This window comes from Onychomys torridus, chromosome 2 (genome assembly GCF_903995425.1).
Source record: "Onychomys torridus chromosome 2, mOncTor1.1, whole genome shotgun sequence".
In the NCBI taxonomy this organism is placed as follows: Eukaryota; Metazoa; Chordata; class Mammalia; order Rodentia; family Cricetidae; genus Onychomys; species Onychomys torridus.
Window position 1 is genome coordinate 22,446,969 of NC_050444.1, and position 24,999 is coordinate 22,471,967.

The 24,999-nt window shown below is 40.5% G+C and overlaps 2 protein-coding genes across 7 annotated transcripts; one reads left to right on the plus strand and one right to left on the minus strand.

Moving 5' to 3' along the window:
* Positions 1–31: 31 nt before the first annotated feature.
* On the plus strand, positions 32–4,904 carry Rbis (ribosomal biogenesis factor). Of its 4 annotated transcripts, none has more exons than XM_036178292.1 (5): positions 32–195; positions 1,644–1,760; positions 4,161–4,277; positions 4,535–4,615; positions 4,740–4,904. In XM_036178292.1, the coding sequence occupies exons 2-4, from the start codon at positions 1,647–1,649 to the stop codon at positions 4,595–4,597; spliced, it is 294 nt and encodes a 97-aa protein (XP_036034185.1). In that variant the 5' UTR covers positions 32–195; positions 1,644–1,646; the 3' UTR covers positions 4,598–4,615; positions 4,740–4,904. The 4 variants fall into 4 exon arrangements, with proteins under 4 accessions (XP_036034185.1, XP_036034183.1, XP_036034184.1 ...); XM_036178290.1 differs by having other exon boundaries at positions 4,535–4,608; positions 4,670–4,902; XM_036178291.1 differs by having other exon boundaries at positions 32–179; positions 4,535–4,902.
* E2f5 (E2F transcription factor 5) lies at positions 4,127–24,593 on the minus strand. 3 transcript variants are annotated; one of them, XM_036178288.1, is made up of 8 exons: positions 24,209–24,593; positions 12,899–13,008; positions 11,875–12,036; positions 10,158–10,204; positions 8,886–8,950; positions 7,558–7,687; positions 6,038–6,082; positions 4,127–5,589 (listed from the first exon to the last, which is right to left on the minus strand). In XM_036178288.1, the coding sequence occupies exons 1-8, from the start codon at positions 24,416–24,418 to the stop codon at positions 5,480–5,482; spliced, it is 879 nt and encodes a 292-aa protein (XP_036034181.1). In that variant the 5' UTR covers positions 24,419–24,593; the 3' UTR covers positions 4,127–5,479. The 3 variants fall into 3 exon arrangements, with proteins under 3 accessions (XP_036034181.1, XP_036034179.1, XP_036034180.1); XM_036178286.1 differs by having other exon boundaries at positions 4,132–5,589; positions 7,558–7,825; XM_036178287.1 differs by having other exon boundaries at positions 4,134–5,589; positions 7,558–7,825; positions 10,158–10,201.
* Positions 24,594–24,999: the final 406 nt, after the last annotated feature.

The window sequence follows — 24,999 nt, forward strand, 5'->3', positions numbered from 1 at the left end:
AGGAGGGACGAGGACTGTACGTGGTGGGCGTGGCCCGACTCGGGGAGCCCGTGCCATGGGTGGGGTTACGGCTAGAAAGCGCTCACCTAACTGGCTGCTTCTTCCCGGAACTTCCTGCGTCTTGACTTTGTGGATGGCGTCACTGGGAACCTGAACAGCCGCGTGCGTTTTGCAGTTCGGTGAGGAACTTACGAGGTTTGTCGGAGCGCTGGGTTGAAATGTTTGGGGCCAGGCAGAGCGTGCTGGGAGTTCTGGCTGCGGCGGCCCCGAGGGCTCTGTTGTACGGACTTCTCCGCCCGCTGCCTAGTAGTCGTGGGCTATGGACCCACCCGCCCTGGCGGGCCTGAGACCTTGGGGCCACCCCTTAGCAGGTTCCCTGTATTTGAACTGTTTTCATCACAATTTTCAAGCTGTCAGCTTTCCCAATCCTGACTTCTATTAGGTGGTTGGTCTTCTCGAACCATTCTGTGTTTCTAGCTTAGTTAAGCATCTCTCTTGTCTTTGGAGTTAGTAACACCTTTGCCTGTGTTTGCTTTATGTTGATGTTAATATTTGTGTATATAAAATGCCTGTTTGCTTGGCGTATGTGTACTTAGATACTTATCGACTCTTTATTACTTCAGGCTTAGTAACTGATAAGTATGTAAGAGGTTAGATGAGGGATTTTAGAGAAATTGACTTTTTAGATTTTTGTTTACTCTTGTAATCATGTATTATCTACTGCCTATTTATTCTTGTTTCTTCGAGACAGAGTTACTTTGTGTAGTTCTGGCTACAGGCTGGCCTTGAATTTACAGAGAAACTCTGCCTGCCTCTGCCTCCTGAGAGCTGGGATTACAGGCGTGCACCAACACCACCGCCAGGCTTTTTTTTTTTTTTTTTAAACAAAAACAATTAAATCTTGGCAAACTGCATCATTTCTTTAATCTGTAAAATTGGGATAATAGTACCTACCACACAGGGATGTGGTGAGGAATAACTGAGTTAAATCACATAAGACATTAGTCTAGTGACTGTATATAGTAAAAGCTCAATAAATGTTATTTTAAAAATTGCTCTTTAGATGAATTATTAAATGGACTTGACAGAAACTGCTAAGTTAGAAGTTAAATTTTTATTTAGCCTGAGCAAAGAAAACAAGGCTTCAAGGTAAAAACCATTTGTCTTGAAATATCAGGGAAGTTGGTGAAAGGCATCTGAGGGAGGTAGGAAGTACAAGATTAAGGATTTTTTTTTTTTTTTTTTTGGATAGGGAGTACTAGACAAAAGAAAGTAGAGTAAAAGGGAAAAGAAATCAACAAGTAATTAGTACCTAATACAATAGGAACCAGAATCGTGTGTTAGTGTGTGAACTTGCAGAATAGTTGCCAGTTACTACTATAAGATGCTGTAGAGAAGAAATTGTTGCTTGTGTGTGTTGATGGTACCAAATTCAACCAATAGATATTAACTGGGCATCTCAGGCCTGGGCTGGGGACATTGGGAAGATTGAGATGTGTGCCTCATTCATAAAGCAAAATGTCTAGGAGTGGAAGACATGGTATTTATGTAGCAACTTTTAAAATAATCAAAACTAAGATGGACATAAAAGTTAAAATTATTTGTGGTTCAAAATATAAGCAGTTTAACCCTTTCTTTTCTAGACAATGGCCAAGAACAAATTAAAAGGGCAGAAGTCCAGGAATGTATTTCACATAGCCAACCAAAGAACCTTCAAAGCTAAAAATAAGGCAAAACCAGTTACTACTAATCTTAAGAAGGTAAGTATTCTGTCTGACTTTAATTTACAAGCAAAATGTACTTGGAAACTACTGAATAATGGGATTTTGTTACTTAAACCAGAAATTCTTAGCATTTCTTACTAGGCAAGATTATTTTAAAAATATTAAGATAAATAACCTCTCTTTTAAAATACAAATTAAAGAGGTGGGCAAAAACAAACAAACTGCACACACATATGAGGTCCCACACAACAGCCTAATAGCTGTATGAGACCATAGAAATTACTGTTAAGACAGTATGCAGGACAGAAGTTCTTATGAGCTCACTTTGAAGTATATTTAAGATTCCACTAGCAAAGGCGTACAAAGTCCACCAGCAGCTTGGTAACTAGAAACTTGGAACTTAAAAGCCTATAAAATGGAGTATGCAGTGGTGGTGCACCCCTTTAATACCAGCACTCAGGAGGCAGAGGCAGGTGGATCTCTGAGTTTGAGGCCAACCTGGTCTACAGAGCAAGTTCCAGGACAGCCAGGGGTACCCAAAAAACACTGGTCTAAATCCCCCCCCCCCAAAAAAAAGCCTGTAAAATGAAGAATACAAAATTAGAAAATGTTTGTCTTTATTCTTCAAAATAGGTGCTGGAGAGAGGGCTTAGCAATTAGAGCATTTATTGCTTTTGCAGAGGACCAAGGCTGAATTCCAAGCACCCCATGGGGGCTTACAACTAATTCCAGTTCTAGGGGATCTGATATCCTTTTCTGGCTTTTATGGCTCCCTGCATAAACATGGTGCACAAAAACTTATGCAGGTGCACACGAATATAAATAAAAATAGTAATCTTTATACTTCAAAATGCCTGAGGAATTGTTTTCATGGCTAAGTAGATTATGTATACTCATAGACAGTTTCTTAGCTTAAGTAGTAAGTGAGCCGGCTCTCCAGGATGTAATAGTTGTCATAAAAGTCCACTAAAAACTGACTTTTATGTCGCTTAAGAACTGGGATACACTTTCTAAAGGAGATTTATGATTGCATAATTACAAAGGAAGTAAAGTTGGGTAAGACAGGAGTTTGGAGAGAGTTTTCCACTGGGTTTTCTTTGTAGTTGCAGAGACCTGAATGAAAGAGCTAATACTGCAGTGGGGAACCCGAGGGCAGCATGTGTATAGTCTATGAGGAATATTACTTTCTTGAGCTTTAAGACAGTAGAACTTTTACATAAGTGGATAGGATCAGAGAAAGGGCATAGCTAAATAGGTAGTTGGAGTTAATATCAAATAATTTCTTCAGAAAGTGGCTTTATTAAATTTTACATAAATGACAGCTTGAAATTTGTGACAATGAATTTAATGAAGACAGTCAGCCAGTTACGACTTTAGTCAGATTAAGATCTGGACTCAGAGTGGGTCAACTGTGCTTAGCCAGGTTACCAAGCAAATTTTGTCAAGGTGTGAGAGGTGATGGGGTGTGGGGGGATGGGGAGGAGATATATTGTCTCATAGGGGCAGAGGGTAGAGGTCCATTGTTAAAAAGATCCTGCAGAACAGGACCTTGAGACAAGAGACCATTAGACTAGATCTGATGAACTCACTGAGCAGATTCCATACATAGAGTGGTCAGAGTTTTGAATTCACAAAGCAGCAGATAATTGTGGTATTTCTGGATGACAGTCGGGAATATTGGTGTTCTCATGAAGAATGTGGTACAAAGGAGCCAAAGCCTTTTAAGGAGATACTGGTGGCAACATTGAGTACACCATTTCTTCTCTGTGCTTAGACTGAAGAGGGCTAATGTTCATTCATTAAAAGAATGTGTCCAGAAAAGGGCTCAAGAGTTTACTATTTGAAAGGACTGAAAGCATTTGATCCAGGTTTGTTTTTTATAAATGAGAGTTAAATACCATAGCCAGGACTTGTCACTTAAAATTTTTTCTAAAAAATGTGTATGTGTATCATATGCCACTTCTATGTAGGCCTGCAGTCCAGAAGAGGGTGTCAGATCCCCTAGAAATGGAGGTGGTTGAGTCACATGATGTGGTTGCTGAAAACTCAACTCCAGCTCCAGATCACACACTTTGATCTGTTTATGTCAGAGTCTTAAGTATGAGGCAAATCCATATTTTTGAAAAGTCCAAACTTCCTGACTAAATTTCCATATAAGACAACAGTAGTTTTTGTGTAAAATATCTACTTGGTAGAATCAAGAGTTTATAGATTTCTTAAAAAAAAAAAAAAAAATTTTTTTTCTTTTAATTTTGTGTCTGTGCCACATGCAGTCAGGGGTAGGAGAGGGTGTCTGAGGTCAGAGGACAGCTGCATGTGTTCAGGATCAAATCTAGGCTGCCAGGCTTGCACAGCAAATGCCTTTACCTGCTAAGACATGTAGACAGCGCAGTACTTTTAACTGTTATGAGATTCTAAGGTTTTTTATTCTTACAGATAAACATTATGAATGATGAAAAAGTCAACAGAATGAACACAGCTTTTGTAAATATACAGAAAGAACTTGCAAACTTTTCAAAAAGTCTTTCTCTTAAATCTGTGCAGAAAGAGCTGGTAAGTAGAAATCAGTTGCTTTCATGACTGATGTACTGAAGGCTAACACTTCAATTAGTAATTTTTACCTGGTGTTTTGGTATATATAGCACTGTAAGTCATATTAAGGCTCAAACACTAAGTCTGATATAGAATTTATTCTATTTTTAAAGGGACTCTAAAAGACTTAAAGTAGATAACAGTTTGTAGTCACAGTGGTTTAGTTTGCTGTTACTTAAGTTTTTGTTGTTTAAACTTTCTTCCCTTTGATTCCTCAGAAGCACCGTGAAAATGAACCAGCTAATGTTGATGAAGCGACAAGACTAATGGCTCAATTGTAATCTAGTGACAGTTATCACATTCCCCCAAAGATCAATAAACTGAATGCTCACTCAATTGTAATCTAGTGACAGTATATCACATTCCCCCAAAGATCAATAAACTGAAAGCTCACTCAATTGTAATCTAGTGACAGTATATCACATTCCCCCAAAGATCAATAAACTGAATGCTCACTCAATTGTAATCTAGTGACAGTATATCACATTCCCCCAAAGATCAATAAACTGAATGCTCACTCAATTGTAATCTAGTGACAGTTATCACATTCCCCCAAAGATCAATAAACTGAATGCTCATACAACTTTATTTTTTTAATCTTGTTAATGTACAGGCATTGGCACATTTTAAAAACAAACTACATAACAGATCTTTCCTATACTCCAGGAAAGTGGAATGTCAGAAGTCAACAAACTGGTAAGACTTAAAGTGCTAAAACAGAAGGCACTTCACAAAATCTGTTCACGCAACAGTGACGTCCTTCACTTTCTATGTGGCAGTGAATGTCTGAAGGACACATAGATATAATTTTGTGGCAGTAAAAACATAAAGACAAGTAAGTGATCTTCTGGGCGATGTTTTGTTGTGATGACCTGAAAGCCTGCTTAACTCTCCTCAGGAGAGGAAGCTACAGCAGGATTCAGCGCTGAAAGAAAGTGGATACAATCACTGGAGGGGCGTGCTGGTAGACAGTTAATCACCCCCCCCCCAGCAGTCAGAGCCCTTTCAAGTTTTGTGAAGTAAAAAATAAAATGTTAGGGAAGAACATTTCAGAATCAGCGAACTAAAACGGTGTTACATTCATAATTTTAAATACTTAGGTTATTAAGAGTTCTACAATGTTACAGTTAGAGGTAGATAACAGTCCCAAGTGTTCATGGAATCTAATAATTTAGTATCTGAACATCAAACAAATCACAAACTCCTTCATTATCATCTAAATTAAAGTTGTAGTCATCTGCTGGGGTAGGAGAAAGCCGTAAGAGAGGAAAGACTGCAAAGGAAAAACAGATTCATTGTTACAGTTGGTTTCCACAGGAGTTATTATGATTAACATAAAATTTCTCACAATCCTGAATGCAAACTTACACAAAAGCCCAGCAAAACTATTAATTAGCATACTTCAGATGTTTTTTAATAATTATTTCATATGACACTCTGGCTAATGTTAGTAATAGTTCAGAGTGATTCAGGTGGGCAGCTTGAAATGGCCTGTGATGGGAATATGCACAAAGCTTCATTGGTGACATACTATTCACTTGCTCCTAGGCCAGCATATGAATAGTTTTCAATGAAAGTGGTAAGTATTCCTTTTGGGGTCTTTCCCAAAAAATGTAAGTAAATAAAAATTCTAAAAGATGCCTAGTATAATCTTGAGTCACATGGCATTTACACTCTAGGATAGTGATGTATATCCAGTAGTAAAATCTTCAACTACTTACCGTCAGAAGACATCAGTTCATCAATGATGTCTCCACTAATAGATCCTGTTGAAAACACAAATGAGATAGAGGCAATTACATTTCAATATGGTAGTCACATCACTAGTTTGATTAGCAGAATGAAGTTAAAAGTCCTAGCACATTGTGGAAGGAATTTGATGAGTACTTACTTTCTTGGCATTATCTTTAAACTCGCAAACTGAAGACAGGAAAAGACTTATTCTTCTAAAACTGAATATGTTACAAGTGTGACATAATTCTACTCACTTAACACTTCATTTCTCCTGTTCATTTTGTCTCCATATCTTATACATCAAAATGTACTTGCTTTACTTAAACAAATTTCTCCTATCTGCTCATTACTTCTCTTTCCTATCTCCCTGGTGGCTCCCTATTCTAGTCATAGGTTGTCTCTGCTGTGGCAACTGCAAACATCTCATCTTCAATCTCTGAAGCTTCTGAAATGCTATCCTCTGCTTTCCAAAAGCACATTGTTTCCAAGTCACCCTACCCTCAGGCTCACCACTGCACAGCTAACTGCTACTTTCCCTCGTACAAATCTTAACTGGTTTATTAGCTAACATTTTCATCTGATATTCCAAACCTGTAACGTGGGCCCAAGTAATTTCTCTCACTTTACCAAATGGTACACAGAAAGGACTCAATTATTATTTTTAAAAATGCTCTTTGGAAACCAAGGTAGCAATTAGGTTTAAGCTAAAAGCATATACAGTTTGTTTACCTCGTGTATCCCAATTAAATTGGAATTAGTACTTTCTTATAGTGTATAAACTTATAGGAAGTGAGATATATATATATATACACACACACACACTCATGCACACGCGCACGACACAAAGCTAAAAACTAACCCATGTCTAATTAAAATCTAGCTTCACTGTTATTGATTATGAAATTTCAGTAGAAGCAATGAGATATATTCCATTAGCAAACAATACAAATTATATAATACAGCTTTTTCTATCTATAGTGACTTCTGTATTTGCTTAGAAACAAAAGTTCTATATAGTCTATAAACACTGTAACTGATTAGATGGATACTCCTGTAATGTGCATATACACATATGTGCCTACAAGTATGGATTTCATATGACCCCCCTGGCTAATATTAGTAATAGTTCAATGATTCGGGTAGGTAGCTTGAAATTGCCTGTGGTGGGAATATGTACGAAACTGTTGATTATGACACACCATTCAATTACTTCTGGGCCAGTGTATGAATAGTTTTCAGTAAAAGTGGTTAAGTATTCCTTATGGGTTCTTTCCCTCAAAATTCATATACACATGCATACCCATATATGTATTATGTCTAGAAAAATATAAAGACAGGACTTGCTTTAAAATCTTCCTTTATAATATCTATTCTAGTAACAGGCATATAGAATATAGAGGATACTAAATTAAAATATTTAATAAGCTTATTTTGCCTTTTATCTAAAGCTCTCTGATCTGTTTGAGGTAGTCACCTGAAATTTTTAGATCAAAGACTTTCTACCAACCTGAAGATATTTCTGTAGCTGGTGTCTGCTGGAAACTCTGGCTTCTTTCAGAAACTTGCTGCTCAGGCAGGTTCTGAGCAGCCATGGTGGATTTCTGTGAAGTCGCTGATGTTGAGGACTGGGAGGAAGGCTGTGTGAGGTCATCAGGTGGGGGGACAGGAAAAACCACCGGCTTAGATGAACTGGACTCTTTATTTATAAGCAGCACATGGATAGGTCCTGAGTGACTCTTTAAATTTATCTGGTATTTCTTTTGTCCATTCTGACCCTTTGAAGTTATTGGGCATAAACAAATAAGTATTATCACTGCTAGCTAACTTGACACATTAAGACAAAGGCAAAGTCATTAGAATCGAACAACTAAACTCACATGAAAAAGTCAGTGGGTTGCAACACAGGAGAAAAGACCAAGTAGAATGGAATTGTGAGGTCTGTAAGTCACTTGCTCCCAAGAGGAACTTGGCTAAAATGGCTGTCAGTTGTGAAATTCTAAATAATCTGTCCTGTCCTCTCCTCTTTCCTTGTCCCTGTGGTTCCCTTTGTTGTCTTTTCCTTCCTCTCCACTTCTTTCCCGTCCCTCACTTTCATCTTCACTGGACAGACTTTCACTGTGTAGTCCAGGTTGGTTTCAAAACTGACTCTCACCAGGCGGTGGCGGCGCACGCCTTTAATCCCAGCACTCGGGAGGCAGAGGCAGGCGGATCTTTTTGAGTTTGAGGCCAGCCTGGTCTACCATGCGAGATCCAGGAAAGGCGCAAAGCTACATAGAGAAACCCTGTCTCGAAAAACCAAAAAAAAAAAAAAAAAAAAAAAACTGACTCTCACATGCTGGGATGATTACTACACGCATTCACCACCATCCATTTCACTATCTGTAATGTTACCTGGTTATGCTCAGTAATGTACAAAGTGGCCACAAGCATGAACTCCAATCTCTGAAGTAAGCTACCATGACTATGGTCATCTCAACGTCCTATTTGAATTAACAGATTTCACAAACCAAAACTTTTCCAAGATAACTGACTTGACTTCCTACATAGTTAACAAAATTCTTCCTTTTCCAAAGGGTAACTTGTTTCTTAAAGCTTTAGGTACTATAAATTCTTAAATGCTTTGAGAATAGGAGAGAAGGGGAGTACAGATTCATTCAGCTACTTTTACTGAAGTACTGAAGATACCTACATTTAGATATCAGTGCTTTCAGGTATATAAATACCAATAACTCAAAGTGTCCACACACTGTTCTTGTTTAGTTCAAGAAAATACATTTGTTTCTCTTGAAACAGTAGATCTATTTCTTCACTTGTATAAAAAGCTATCCTACATACCATTTCTGGAATAGGTACTTCAAGCTGTGTACCAGAAGGTGCCTGAATGGCCAACAGTGTATCACCTGGCAAAATAAAATCAATAAATACTTAACAACTGTAGAATGCTATGGTCCATAAAAGACAGGTAAGAATGAGACAAAAGTATAGATTTAGTCACAGACTTCCAGGTGTGGTGGTACATGGTTTTAATCCCAGCACTTAGGAAGTGAAGGCAGGAAAATTAAGAATTCCTTTGCTACATAGTGAGTTCTAGGCCAGCATTGGCTAATTGAGAATCTTCTCAAAAATAAACAGAGGCTAGAGGTGTAGCTCAGTTGGTAGAGTGCCAACCTACAAAAAAGGCCCGGGTTCTATCCCCAACATTGCAAAAATCAGGGGTGATGGCACATGCCTATAATCCCAGCACCAAAGAGGAAGGAGCAGGAGGGATGAGAAGGTCATCCTATATAGTGAGATTGAGGCCAACTTGTGCGGGCAATACACATGCTATCCTTTTAGTAAACATGCACAATACAAATATGCACAGAATTTTACTTTATAATTTTGGAAATGGTCTCATCCACTTTAGCTAATCTATCACATTGTCATTTTTAGCATTAAACATGGGAAGCAGAAGATGGAACAGGATCAGGAATAAGATTCCTGGTTATAAAACAGATTCACCTGACTTTCCTCAAGAGTTCTCTGCGTTCCCACCTGTGACTAGTACCTGCTGTACACAGTTTCATGAAACATGCCTATGTTTCAAGTTCCAATGCTCCTGTGACTTTGAAAAGGCTGCTAAATCCTGTTGACTTAAGTTCCTCTTTCCTTGGCAACTGTGCCCTAACACACATAAAGTAAAAGCTGTGGAAAAGATTACTGCCATGAAAACAGAAATGTAAGCAGGCTATCAACACTCCACTACTGAGAAAGACAAAAATATTCACAACTCCTGAAAATACTGTCAGGCTGAGTGTATGGAGAATTGTGAGAAACTACAGTCAACAGGTTGTTGAGAGGAAGAATGTGATGGTGCAAGCCTTTAAGCCCAGCCCTCGGGAGGCAGAGCCAGGTGGATCTCTGTGAGTTCAAGGCCATCCTGGTCTCAAAAGCGAGTGCCAGGAAAGGCGCAAAGCTACACAGAGAAACCCTGTCTCGAAAAAAACAAAAAAACAAAACAAAAAAAAAAAACACCAAAAAAAAAAAGAACAACAAATTAACAGATAAACAAATAAATGGAATAATGTAAAAAAAAAAAAAAAAAAAAAAAAGGCCGACAGTACTCACCATTAAAGCAATTGCAGATGTCTTCGTGAGTTACATAGGAAAACGTACTGTCGTAAGAGTTAAGGAACAACATTTATATCAAGGCCTACTTAAGTTAGTCAAACTGAAGTCCAAACTGAAATCAAGTGAGTGAAGGTGCTGCAACTCGGTGAGACAAAAGTGCAAGTCTTCGGGAAGACAATTCTTTAAAGGTCTGTAGGCAGAGTCCTATAGTGTGCTCGAACAAGCAGCCATTCTGATCTGTGACATCTGAGGACTTTGGGGATACGATGGAAAATGGTACATATACTAAAGATGTGTGTGCATACAGAATGGATGGGAAAGAACATTATCACTGTGAGTGGAGAGCGGCCATACAGGCTAAATCTTCTTGGGTAACTGTTTAATGAATTGCATGACCATAGAAAGAAAGAGAGGAGGCTCTGGAAAACAAACTATATTACACTCATAGCTCTTAGAGACTAAAGTGTCACAGGCCACATGAGAAATAAAACAGTGTGTTTAGAAGGCAGGAGAAAGCACTAGTCCGGAATTTTTATTTGGGTCTTCATATAAAAAGCAAGGCAGGGGTTGGGGATTTAGCTCAGTGGTAGAGCGCTAAGCGCAAGGCCCTGGGTTCGATCCTCAGGTCAAAAAAAAAAAAGCAAGGCAGCGAAGGGGAAACACTTCAGAATTGGTTAGTTTGAATAATTTTGACCAACTCTTTTCTATAGGATGCTAGGCTGCCTTTTCCTGGCCCTGGGATGAGGAAGTCAGAGGAATATTGCCTCCTGGGTGTGTGGGCCAGATGGAGGTGGTATGGTACAAGTCTGTTCCTGGCTGAGCCCTTGCCATTTCTAAGAATTAGCTAAATCCAGCAGTCTTTTCCCAGATAGAAATATTTTTTGACACATCAAAATATCACAACTATGTGAGCTATACGGCATATGTACAGTCATGGTTTACGAGACTTGTAAATGGCCAAAATCGTGTAAAGCTATATAAAGCAGGGTAACAAACTCTAGATCACTTCACTGGTTTCTGAATCTTCAGGTTCCACAGAACACAGCTTGAAAATTTCCATTGTACTCACATGATTATGGAGCTCTGACCCCCACACAAAAGTAACAAGTAAGACAACATGATGAATGCATTGTACACATTACTCAAATATTTCTGTGAGGTGGGGAAAAACTGCGAAGTTTCTGTAAAAGTACAGGTAAATAAATACCAAAGAAATCTCCAAGATCTCTAAGCATAGAGAATGATGTGTAAGGAACACATGGCCTGCATTATTAATATCCCCCCCCTATGTAGTAGGAGAAACCATTACTATAATAATAATAATATCAAGGACTATAAACTTTTGATAGTTCTTTAAACTCAAATTATTTTTTCAAAACTGAAAGTTGCTATGTTTTTACTGCCCTACAACTGGACATAATTATCTAAAGCACCCTTACATACTTAGCAATAATATTCAGACCCCCATACTAAGCTACAATGCTGCATCCTGTTAGTCAGTATGCTGAAAGAACATATATATCTTCCCCCCTCACTACAACACAAGAATGTTAATAATACATACAACTTAAAATGATAGTATTTTTTAAATGCCAGTCTAAGTCATAGAAAATTCTAAAACATATTCATTTGTAAAACGTAACTGCTAAGCCTGAGAGTAAAGCACTGCATGTATGCCTTCTGCAGCTATAGGTATCACTTACTCGAAGGATATTTGTTATTGATAGAGTCTTCCATCACATTTTTGATGCTTTGCTGTAGCCACAGTTTCTGCTGGTCGAGTTCTCTTTCCTTCAGTTCTAGATCTTCAATTTCAGCTTTAAGAAATCTTAATCTATCTATAACTTCTTTAGTATTACAGCCAGCACCTACACCCCTTAAAAGCATGAGAATAAATAATTTCAGGATCTGACACCCATTTAATATCATTTAATTTTTATAGTAATAAAACTGACTTATACATTAGTCAAGATGAGTTTACACTCTTCTGAAAACCATACATAAAATACTTATAAAACTTAAACATCAAAGCGCTATACATACTTGCTTGGGAAATTTTTTTCAATTAGATTGACTCAGTAGTTAAGAACACTGGCTGCTCTTTCAGAGGACACAAGATTCAATTCCCAACACCTACATGGCAGCTTACAACTGTCTGTAACTCCAGTTCCAAGGAATCTAGCATCCTCATACAGACATACATGCAGGCAAAATAACAATGCACATAAAAAGTAAATCTTAAAACAAACAAAAAAAAACCCACCTTTCAATAACAACAACAAAAAATTTTGATGACAAGAACCATGTTTTAGAAATTCTTAGGATGTGCTAGAGTGGCTTTTATCACCTGGAAGGCCAAGCTAGTGACTGAGGTGTCAAAATCACATCAAAGCTAAACAGTTACATTTAAGTTTCCTGGTGTACACTGAGGTGCTGATAAAGCTAACTGTAAACTTCTTGTTTGGGGTAGAATTCGAACAAAACAAAAAAGTAAGGCTGAAAAAAGTACTGTAAAAACAACGTATTTGTCAGAAGTACACAACCATGTCCTAGCTAATACATGAAAGAGTGGACAGAGCAAGAAAAATATCCAACACATAATGAACAGATAGGCAAGCCCAGGGAGCCTGTCCTGGGGAAGAGAAGTCTGGTGTGATTGGCCAGCTAAAACTGAGCATTTAAAGAAAGGTTTAAAGCTCGATATCTATCTAGTATTGGGTAGGGTTTGTGTGACTTACTTCCACTGGATACTGTTCTTTGATTTTTTTTCAATTAGATCAATTCCTTCTAAGACATTGGTGATATCATAAATTCTTCGCTTTTGCCTCACAGCCAAAGTATCTGCAGCCTGTTTAGGACAAAGAGAACAGAGAAAGCACAGTGTATATTTTAAAGTCAGAGAGAAAGTTGACCGGCAAGGTCAAAACACCAGAGTCCAATCCCAAATTTGACCCACTCAGTATCTTGAGAACATTGGCTAGATATATTTGAAGCATTTCCCAGACTTTGCAAATACCAGAGAAATTATCCCATCTAAACACTAGCAGATGTTGGAGAGAAGGAAAAAAATATGGATACAACATATGGCCCTCGAAATAAAACACAGCAGTAATTTTTGTCACCTTACAGACTAAGCTGAGGAGGAACTACTAATTGTTAGTCTGTCACTTCCTATTTCTCTCTTCAGAAGAATCTCATCAAAAGACAGCCTTACTCTATGTATCTGGACCTTTTGGCAATTAAGGAATAAGGGTAGTTGGAATTATATGCACAAATTATAAATCTGTTTAATAATGATCTGCATTTCTAAAGCTTTATTGTATGGATGAATTATCCCACCCCAACAGTATTAAATCGACAAGAAATAAAAATCTCTAACACAGTGGTGATTCTAGCAATGATTTTAAAAAAGCAAGGTGCTTTCTTTCCTAGCAGGTAAGAGACAAATATGATCATGTTAAGAACTGAATGAACATTATGAAGAACACCACATAGTTCCTGTGATCAGTTCCCCACTAGGAAAGAACTTCAGAAAAGAGGTTACCCAATAGCTCCACTTCCAGAATCCACAGCCTATATCATTAATGTAGGGTCCCACTACACAATTCATGGCACTAATGAAAAAGTTAAATGGCCCTCCTGACAATTTCCAGCACATTATCTAAATTAACAAGTGCGATTTACAGCTTAAAACATGGTTACCAGCTATTGAACTGGTAGTCAACACTACTTGCTTGACTCACCAACCTGTCTTCATTAGGGTTTCTACTGTTGTGATAAGACACTATCACCAAAAGCAATGGGGAGGAAAGGGTTTATTTGACTTATTTGTCCCAATCCCAGTTACTCATTGAGGGAAGTCAAGCAAGAACTGAAATAGTGACCATGGAAGAGTGCTGCTTATGAGGTAATCCTCAGAGCTTCTGCTTGCTTTCTTATATAACCCAGGACCACCAGCCTAAGGGTGCACCACCCACTGGTCTGGGCCCTCCTACATCAATCATTAATCTAGAAAATGCTCTACAGATTTGCTTACAGTCAAGTCTGATGGAGGTATTTTCTCCATTGAGGTTCCCTCTTATGTTGTAACTACCTTGTGCAAACTGATAAAAAACCAACCAGGATGCCCCACATCCAGGTCTTTCTGGAATGGGACTCATGTCTCCAACAATAGACCAGGAGAACAGAATGTGCAGTGATGGGAGCAACAGGCTTTTTAGTATCCTCAACTCTGAGTTGGCACTGTCTGAATTCTACAGAATCTCTAGAATCTCCTGATCTCCAGAAGACTCTTGACTCTAGGGAATCAAAACCTAAACAGGACTGGGACTAGCCACGGTTGCACAGTACTCAGGAGAATCTTTACCATCTCACTTTCCTTCACAGAATTTCTGTTCTTTAGTTTGACTTTATTGTGAAGAACAGCAGCCTACTGCAAAGTAGCCATTAAAAAAAAAAAAATCTAAAATTAAGAATGTTCTTGCTTCTTTCTGAAAAAGATCTCAAGAAGTGACCCAGAATCCTGCCAGCCATAGTTCTGTATTTTCAGTGTCTACATACACATGTACCACATCATTCAGCCATAGCAACAGCTCTTGGTATCTGGTATTGCACTGTATCCATAGGATCCAGACTATAAGAGCTGTCTTTTTATTTTTGAGATAATTACATTTCTTCCTTCCTTTTCTCTTTTCTTCCCTCATGACCCTCCCAAGTGCCCTCCCACTTGCTTTTAAATTCATGACCTCTTTATTCACTGTTATTGCATGTATGTATGTGAGTATATATATTCCTAAATAGAACCTGTGCAGAGCTCACCACTTGGCACTGGATAACCAATTGGTGTGCTCTTCCTTAGGGAGGACCAACTCTCCTGTTCCCAACTTTTCTCAGTTGCCTGTAGCTCTTTATGTAGGGCTGAAGCCTATGGGCTTTTTCTTGTGAACTCTGGAATCTTCACTGGTGTCCTTGTTCAGCTCATGTTTGAGCATTCATTCATGTAGGTGAGACTTTATGGGTTCTGATATCACTAGGAGAGAGACAGCAGACCTTCTCGGTCATTGTGAAGATTTCAGCTTTTAATTTTAGTGACATGGAAAGCCACCAGGCAACTTTGAGCACAGGGATGATGTGACTTCATGTTTCAAAATGTCCTCTCTGTTTGCTATAAGGAGAATCGTGTTGAGAAGAAAACAGAAGAAAGGAGATCAATAAGGAAGGCAACGGCAACCACCCACTAAAGGTAGGAATGCAGATGGGGTAAACTCAGGTGATGATCCAGGGGGACAGATGAGGACAGTCTGAAGGCTCTGCAAGCAGCAGTTCCGGCAGAGAGGAGCCAAGGATCACTCAGGGTTTTGTTTTTTAAAGTTGGGGCATGTGTGCCACAGCACATGCATGTAAGTTAGGACAATTTTGTAGAGGTGTTCTTCTTCCATAGGCCTGGCAACAAGTACCTTGGCTCAAAAGAGTTTTTGACTTAGACAACTGCAAGTGAGGAACACCACTGTAGGAACTTAACCTTGGAGACTGTCACATCCCAAAGGAGATCACTGGGCATGGGAATGTAGGCCACAAAGGAGATGCCAAAGCTATATATAAAGGAGGCACAGGCTAGACATCAATTTGATTGTCCTCAGGAGACAGACATCTCAGGAACAGTGGAATCCACAAGATCCACCCAGCAAGGGAACCAAGAGTGTGAGAAATGAAGAACGACCTGACACTGGCACACGGGGCATGTGTGACGCAGGAGTTGTGGAGTCCAAAGGAAGGGAGTGGAAGGAAGAGGCCGGACTTGTCATGCACTGCAGTGAGGGGGTCCAGAGGTTGCCGGGCACCGGGAAGAACTACTTTGGCAGGGGAGGAGGGATCTCCTGGAGGAACAGAAGGAAAGCTAGCATAGACAGCATATTGACGTGTCATGCTGTAATGAGGAACAGAGACAGAAGGCCATATCTGTAGGGTCTTTAAGAAGTTTTTTCTTCTTTTTCCTCTTTCTCTTTTTCCTTTTGAAGATAGGTGCTACTTCAACCTCTAAGTATGCTGATAGGAATGATTTGGCAAACATAGATATTAACAACACAGATGGAAGGACAGTCATTAAAGAGACCATTAGGAGGGAGCGGGAAGGCATATTAGGAGCTGAAGTCCAGCACTGGGCCGAGGGCAAATACTGTTACATTAGAAGACAAAACAGCAGTCGTTCGTTTCCTTCCTAATAGGTTCGATTTTCTCATCAGCTTTGGGGTAGAGGGGTGGGAGGAAAAGAAAAAAGAAAAATACTCACATGAAATAGTGGACAGTAAAGAAGGTGGTGTTCAAATCCTAAATGGTCTTATAATAAGAAACGCGGAGCCAGATATTGGGGTAAATACTGAAAGATCAGACAGACAAAGGAACAAGCCACTAGGGAAACTTCTCATTACCACCAAATCTGCAGGCTGAATGGAAGGCGAGATCCTATCTCCAGGAATCCTGACTGAAAGCCTGAGTTCTCAGCTGAAAAGCCTCTAGTTCCTGTCTCCTCACACCTTAGATACCTTTTTCTGCCCAGACATTTCACTCCTGTGGTGGGTATTGTGTTCCCTGAAATAAACATATCTGGGGTCAGAGAACAGACAGCCACTAGAACAGAGCCAGAAATGGTGGCTAGAAAATGGGAAGAGTAAGCTATAGCAGAAGTTGGGCGGTGGTGGTGCACACCTTTAATCCCAGCACTTGGGAGGCAGAGCTAGCTGGATATCTGAGTTCAAGGCCACTTTAGAAACAGCTAAGTATGGTGACCCACGCCTTTAATCCCAGAAACCCAACCTTTAATCCCAAGGAGTGGGGGCAGAAAGAGAAAAGTATGTAAGGCGTGAGGACCAGGAATTAAAGAAGAAAAAGGCATGTAGTTAGTTAAGCATTTGGTTGGTTAAGCGTTCAGGCTTTGGAGCAACACAGTTCAGCTGAGAGCCATTGGGATGAGGACTCAGAAGCTTCCAGCCTGAGGAAACAGGATCACCTGAGGAACTAGCAAGGTGAGATAGCTGTGGCTTTTTCTGCTTCTCTGATCTTCCAGTATTCACCCCAATAACTAGCCTCGGGTTTGATTTTATTAACAAGTACCTTTAAGATTCCTACTATACACTCCCTTCCTACTGCTGGGATTAATGGCATGTGAGTTTCCCCAAATACTGGTAGGCATGAGATCTCAAGTGCTAGGGTTAAAGGCATGTGCCTCCCAACTACTGAGGTTAAAAGTGTGTGCCACCATTGCCTGGCTCTGCTTCTTTCCTAGACTGAATCAATCTCATGTAGTCCAATGTGGCTTTGAACTCACAGAGATCCAGACAGATCTCTGCCTCCAAAGTACTAGGATTAAAGGTGTGTGTCACCACTGCCTGGCCTCTTTGTTTAATCTAGTGGCTGGCTCTGTCCTCTGATCTTCAGGCAAATTTTATTTATTAAGGGAGTTTCAATACGTTAGTTATTTTTCTGATGCTGAGATAAAACGTCATGACCAAAGCAACTTAAGAATTTATTTTGTCTTAAGGTCGCAAAGGAATAAGAGTCCATCATGGCAGGAAGACACGGCAGCAGACAGGCACATTGACCAGCACAGAAAGCTGAGGGCTTACATCTTGAAATACAAGCACAAAGTAGAGAGCACAAACTGGAAATGGCAGAGGCCTTGTACTCCGATACTCTCATATGCAGTAATGTACCTCCTCCAGCAAGGCCACTCCCCCTAAACTTCCCAAACAGTGCCACCACCTAGGGCCCATGTGTTCAACTCTGAGCCTATGGGGGCATTCTCATTCAAACAACTACATGCAACAGCACTGCATTTTTCTCCAGCCCTCGAACTGCTCAGATATAACAAGGAGGTAGGCAGGGATTAGAATCACCCCCCTCATCTCAAGCTTTCTACTGTGGCTGGTAGATAGGGCATCAAGTTTATTTTTAAAACATTGCAATTGTATAGTGGGACCTGATAGCCAATAAAGGGAACCATAAAGAAATCCATTAAAGTTGCAACTAACTATCATACAACCAGTTTATAGCAAAAAAAAAAAAAAAAAAAAAAAAAAAAAAGCAAACTTTAAGAAAATCCCCTGGGGAAAGGAAAAAAAAAAAAAAAAGATCTCCCAGATGAGTATTAGATGTTTTCCACTCACAAGTAGGAGATAAACAATGTCTACAGGTAGAACAATATTCAAGCTTGGGATGCTATTACCAGGTGGGCAAGCCAAATGAATTATAAACTAGGACCAAGGAGGCAGGATCTAAGTGCTACAATGGTGCATTTAAAGAGGTAACATAAAAACAAGTTCAGATAACTTCTTGTACTCAAAGCAAGTTCTTTGTTCTCTTCCAGGTCACAACAGTTAACACAAAAGCATTCAATATTCTAGTGACTGGGATTTAGAAATTTACATTAAGACAGGAGTCAGAATCCAAAATCAAAGCAGTATAACTGCAATGCTATAAAAAAAAAAAAAAAAAAAAACAACAAAGAGATTCTACCTAAAATCAAGGTTGAGGAGGGCTAAAGTAATGGCTCAGCTGTTAAGAGTGCTGAAGGACCTGAGTTCAATACCCAGCACCCATATGGAGCAATTCACAATGCCCTCTTCTGATCTCCAAAGGCAACTGTATAAACAGGGCAGACACCCACAGAACCACACAGACATATAAAGAAAGGAAAAATATATCTCAAAGTATTAAGGGGGAAGGTTCTCAAGTGATGCACCAAGATAGCCTAGAAAATATTTTAATGAGAATAAAAAAACTTCAGATGTGACACATGGTGTGGTGGTTTGAAAGAAAATGGCCCCCAAAGGGAGTGGCGCTATTAGGAGTTTTGGTCTTGTGGAGTAGGTGAGGTCTTGTTGGAGGAAATGTGTCATTGTAGAGGCAGGCTTTGAGGTCTCATATATGCTCAAGATACTGCCCAGTGTCTTATACCACTTCCTGCAAGATGTATGACTCTCAGCTACCTCTCCGGCACCATGCCTGCCTGCATGCTGCCATGTCCCATCATGATGATAATGGACTGAACCTCTAAACTGTAAGGCACCCAATTAATGTTTTTTGTTTTTTTTAAATAAGAGTTGCCATTGTCATGAGGTTTCACAGCAATAGAAACCCTAAGACACATGGTATTTTACGCTGACCCATTTCCTTAATTATTACCTAATGTCAAACACAAGTCATTATAATTAACATATAAAAAGCTTGATTTTAACCTATAGCAATAGGGTAAAACTGAGGACTTTATAGATGTTATCTAATGTAAAGCTCACAATAACTCTGCAAAGTAAGTGTTCTCATTTCACAGAGAAGCCCAGAAAGCTGAAGAATAATAAATAAGGGCAGCATTTGACATTAATTAGTCCTATAGTCATAAAACCAAACTGTGACAAAACATTTTATACAACTTAAAAGACTAAATAATTCGGGCATCTGAATTCAGTATATGCTTGCACTAGACCGGGAATTCAAGTAAAATGAGTATAGATAAAAATGGCAGAAAAGCAGAAATTTAAATTTCCACTTATTTGCTTACTGAAAATAAAAACTCATAGATATTTAAGTCCATGCCTATACAGATAGTATCTCATAAAATGGTGCTTGTAAGGGCTGAAGAAATGGTTTAACTGTTAAGAGCACATGTTGCTCTTTCAGAGGATATGGGTTTGGTTCCTAGCATCCACATGGAGGCTCATAAGCATGAGTAACTCCAGTTCCAAGGGATCCAAGCACCTCTTTGGACTTCCACTGGCTTTGCATGCAGGTGGTACACAGATACACATGAGGCAAAACAATAGCACAAATGAATACATCTTTACAAAAAGGGTAACCTGTGCAAATCCCTAGGTAATCCCTAGCACAAAAAAAGAGAGGGTCATTTGCCCTAGAGATTTTAAAATGCTATCAACCTGTCAAGAAGTGGGAGTAGTGGAGAGGCTGCTGTTTTCAGTGGGTCTGGATGGGCCATAAATCAACAAGGAAATACCAAAGAACTGCTGACTCTAAGAGCAGAAGTGCCCCCCACCCAGGCAGCCCCATTTATTTACACAGTAAGTGTTTCAATCCCACATCTATGTTCTGCCCTAAAGAAACTGCACCTAAACATACCCTCTGGGTTTGGTTACTCTGACTGCTACTGTACTTATGTATTTTGAAATAGATAAGCTTTGAATATTTTTCTGATGCTATTTTTAATAAACTCTGTATAAGCTTTTTTTTTTTATAAAAAAAAAAAAAGAGTTCATTTCTATTTTTCTTAAACAGGTCACCAAAGAATAATCAAAAGAGGAGAAAAAAGGTATTTGATGGTGTCTATTTAACTAGGAAAATCAGTCACCTTCTGAAATCTATAAACTGAAATCTCTAGAGATTGTGTGCCTGCATCCACCAACTGTATAGTTCGAAAATCCTTTTCTATAACTCTTATTTTGGCTGGCATCCAGAGATTTCACTGTGACATCTGTCATTATATTTAATCTGTTCCTAGCTGACACCCCTGCCCCACTGCCCTCCATCTCCCATTTCTTCCCTTCTTGCTGTGTTCTCACATGGTCTTTTTTATGTGTGAACTGCCCTGCTGGTTCTGTATCTCCAAATTTCTGTCACTGATTTCATTAGGTCACATCCTGATAGTGTCATTTAACTCAGCCTTCCTTTTAAGAAACTACCTTCCATATTAATGAATGGGGTGGAGGGCACTAGTTTTGACAGTTCAGCCTATACCCCATTAGTCAACTTTTGTTCTGTATTGCCATATCTTCTGGCAGACGTTCTCCTTCTTTGTTTCTAAGAATCTGAGTACTCTTACATACTTCAAATAAAAATCACTTAACAGCTTCTGGAGAGATACATCAGCAGTTAATAAGAGTACCGGCTGCTCTTCCAGAGGACCTAGGTTCAATCCCCAGGACCCATATGATGGCTTTCAGCCATCTGTAACTTCAATTCCAGGGATCTGATGCCCTCTTCTGGCCTCTGCAGGCTCCAGGCACACGTGTAGTGCAGACATACATGCAGGCAAAACACTCAGACACATAAAATAAAATAATAATAAAAGAATTGTATAGCATGTTTGTTTACTCTTGTAAATCTTCAAGGATCATCTCTGCAGCACAGAATTTCTTTCTAAAACAGAAAAGCTCCTCACTGTGCCATCTGAGTTGCCCATCTTTTGACTATTTGAGTAATACTGGATGAACACAGATGTTAGAAATACCTCCTATTCCAGACGCCAGTTTCAATTCTGCAGGCATATTATACTCAGGAGTGGTGCTGTCCCAAAGCAAGTACTATGTAGGTATGTATAGAGGAAGCCTTGCTATGCTCTATACATACTGCCCTCTGTCAACTACCTCAAAACCTTGTTACCTACTGAAGCCCGAGGTTGAATCTGTCTCATCTGGGGGGTGGGGGGTAATCAGTTAGGTCATTTGTTGTGTTTGTTTGGATCTGGGAGGCACCAATACTTAGGTGTCATTCAGATAATTGTAACTTAAGTAACCATAATACACAACATACACAATCCAGATTATGTTTGCAAAGTTCAAGATGGCACCAAAATGGCATATAAAATATTGTAAAGTATACTGAACAGGCATTTTCAGCACACACACCCACACTCTTTAACAGTTCAGTTATTAAGCTACAGAAAAATAAAACACTGTTTCTACGAAACCTGCCATCAGTGCCCTCCTTTTTAGACAGATGCCCATTGCCTACTGTGTTACTTTTATTCCAGGGAAGTAAAATTTTATTTTTTTCTTTATAAAAAGGAATCCATTATACAGAGACACATGAAAACTTCAATTTTTAAGGACTACTACAATGGCAGTACAGCATAGAAAAAAGTCTACCCTCTAATGTCCAAGCTCATTGACAGACCTATCCCAGAACTTTAAGTTTGGTGTATCAGGCTCACAACAGGGTGGGAATATTATGCTTACCATCTACACAGTCCTGATTAGTTTATGGCCACTCAGGATATTTTATGGGAAAGTTAATATATTTTTATATTTGTGATTTTTACAAAATTGGATTTTTATTAATTTAAAAAATGAGGTGCAAAACCTGTATCAGTAGCTTATACAGAAAAATGTAATTTCCTCAGAGTTAGAATAAAAAAAATAACGAATGAGTTTTATAATTTTCAGAATAAGTCGATCTTCAACATGTAATATCAGGATATCTTGATGATATTTCATAATGATGTACTATGTGAAACATCACTAAGAATGCCTCACTGTAAGTTGTTTTATATAAGATTTTATTTTTTAAGACATTTTTTATTCACTTTACATAACCAATCACAGATGCCCCTCTTCCTGCCCCTATATGTAAGCTTTTATGTGTATTTATATACATGAAATATATGTATAAATAAAATGTTTTTCTACCTAGGAAACAGAATAATACACTGGTCTCTATAAGTCATTAACCCTTATTACTACAGAAATATATGAACCTTTCTTTAGGACAGATCCAAGATAACTGAAATAAGACTCTTGAATATCAAACTTGTGCTACTGCATGCCTGAGCCTGCTGCCACACAGGGAAGGAAGCCACATAACAAAGTCTGGAAGGGCAGAGTCCATCTTATTCCGAGTTTGATCATGTTTCAGGACCAACTATCAAACCCCAGCTTTACTCGGAAAGGAATTCCCTGATTTTTTTTCATTACTGACAATCACTGGCTAAAGCTGAATTTAATTCTGAACAGCAGACTTCAATGGGTGTTTTGTAACATCAGGGGTTTCTCTGCTGACCTCATTACTGCCGGTGAAATTGGAAACCATACCATTTGAATTCATTACAATTTGAATACTGTAGAAGCCCATTAAAGTACTTTTAAGGAGGTAAAGAGGTTGAGAGAGGGGAAGGGGGAGGGAGAAGCCAGGCAGAGAGAGACTATATGTAAATGAGGATACAAGTAATTTTCAAAAGTGGCAAAAAAAAAAAAAGTCCCAGGAATAACATTTCCAGGTAAGAACCGACACCCATTGGCATCTATACTCAGAAAAAAGGGGAGGGGGCAATCCTAATGCCAACAAGCCAGTGCCTCCCACTGGGCCACCGAGAGGAGGCCACGCAACAGGAAAGTTCTGGAAGGCAGGCTTCTCCGGCTCAGACACTCTTTCCATTGCCTTGGGCACAGAAGTGAGGATGGTAATGGCTTCGAGCCAGGAAGGTGGCTTGGTACTTATTCCCTGGGTGCTGGAGTTTTCCCAGTACAGCCAGGTAAAGGAGTCACAAAGGCGATCCGCTGTGGTTGTAGACTCCTTAGTAATTCTGTTTGCTTTTTAAAGTATTGGCTCTTAACGTCAGTGTACTGGCTGGACTTTTAATTCACATGATCACATACTTCTTTTTCCCCTCTGCGCTGTGGAATCCTTCCAAATCCTGCCAGGAACGGTTAAATCACTCTATGACTGAACAGCTTCTGATGAACGTTGTTTAAAAACCTGAACCGAAGCAAAGAACGAAGCAAACATCTTATAAAACCAGATTATGTTTACTAAGCAATTCCACCGCTTAGTCTGGAAGTCACAAAACTTTCCGTGCGAGGGCAAATCTCCATCTAGAAACCGGTAAGATTCCAAATTAAGTCAACAAATCGAATCTCACTTCCTGTCGATGGAGAGCTTCCCCTTCTAGAAACTATTAGTGTGGGAATTTTTCTCGTTTTCCTTTCCTTCGGAAGAAATGGCACGAAGTTCTTCAAACAGTAATAAAGTCCTACAAAGCGGTCCATTAAGGCATCAGTTTCCAACACCAAACCAATGCTGAGTGAGTCCAGAGCAAAGCGCGAATTTCTGGGTGCTTGGGCCTGGGCCGCCGCGCTCAGGGTGCTCCTTTGTGGCCAGGGCGGCGCGGCTACCCGCCGGTGGGGGCCCCGCGTCCAGCCCCCGCTCCCACGCCTCCCGGTGGGCCCCGACGCCTGGATCCCGCGCCGGGTCGCCGTGCAGGCGGCGGACCCAGCTCCCTCAGGCCTCGCCACCCCCCCGCCCCCGCCCCCGCCCCCGCCCCCGCTCACCGCTTTGAGATCCAGGACGCCGTCCTGCGCCTCCTGCAGCAACGACACGAACTTGGTGGTGAGCAGCCCCAGGCTCTTCTCGTGCCGGCTGCTGCCCGCCGCGAGCGCCGCGGGCGGCTGCGAGGATGGCGCCCCAGGCGGCGGCGGCGGCGGCTGGGCCTGGGCCTGCGGCGTGGGCTGAGCAGAGCTCGCGGGCTCCGCCGCCGCCATCGCCGCCGCCCGCCCGCCGGGAGCCGCTGGGCCGCAGCGCAGACGAGGGGCGCGGACTCCGCTCCCGGCCCTCGGCGCCCCTCGCGTCCACCAGCCGCCGGGAGCCGCGAAGAAGGCGCGCGGGACCAAAGAGCGCGCGCGGACTCGGGCGAGCGGCTGGCGCCGCGAGGGTGGGCCTGAGTTTAAATGGCAGGAAGTGACGCCGCCCGGCGTTGCCTAGAAACGCACTGTCCGCGGAGCCCAGTCTAGCGAGCGGTGCCCCGGGCTGTGGTCCCGCCGACTCCCGCGCCCGCGGTCAGGCCTGCGGCTCTCGCGTCCCTGGTGTCTCTTTGGCACCAACATCAGGTGCAGGTGTTGTTAAGGTTCATCTTCGCGGGAATAGAGAACGCGGCGTCAATCCTCAGTCCTTTCCAAAGCCTGTTGAAGGCGGTAGATTCCCAACTCTTGCCTTACCTGCCTTTAATAGCGTTCTTTACCCAGTTATATTGCTTTGTTTCCCAGCCATCGCATTATTTAGGCACTCGCAGCATCGTGTGCTTAGTGATATCCTAAACTACGGATGGATAGTGAAATCACACAGG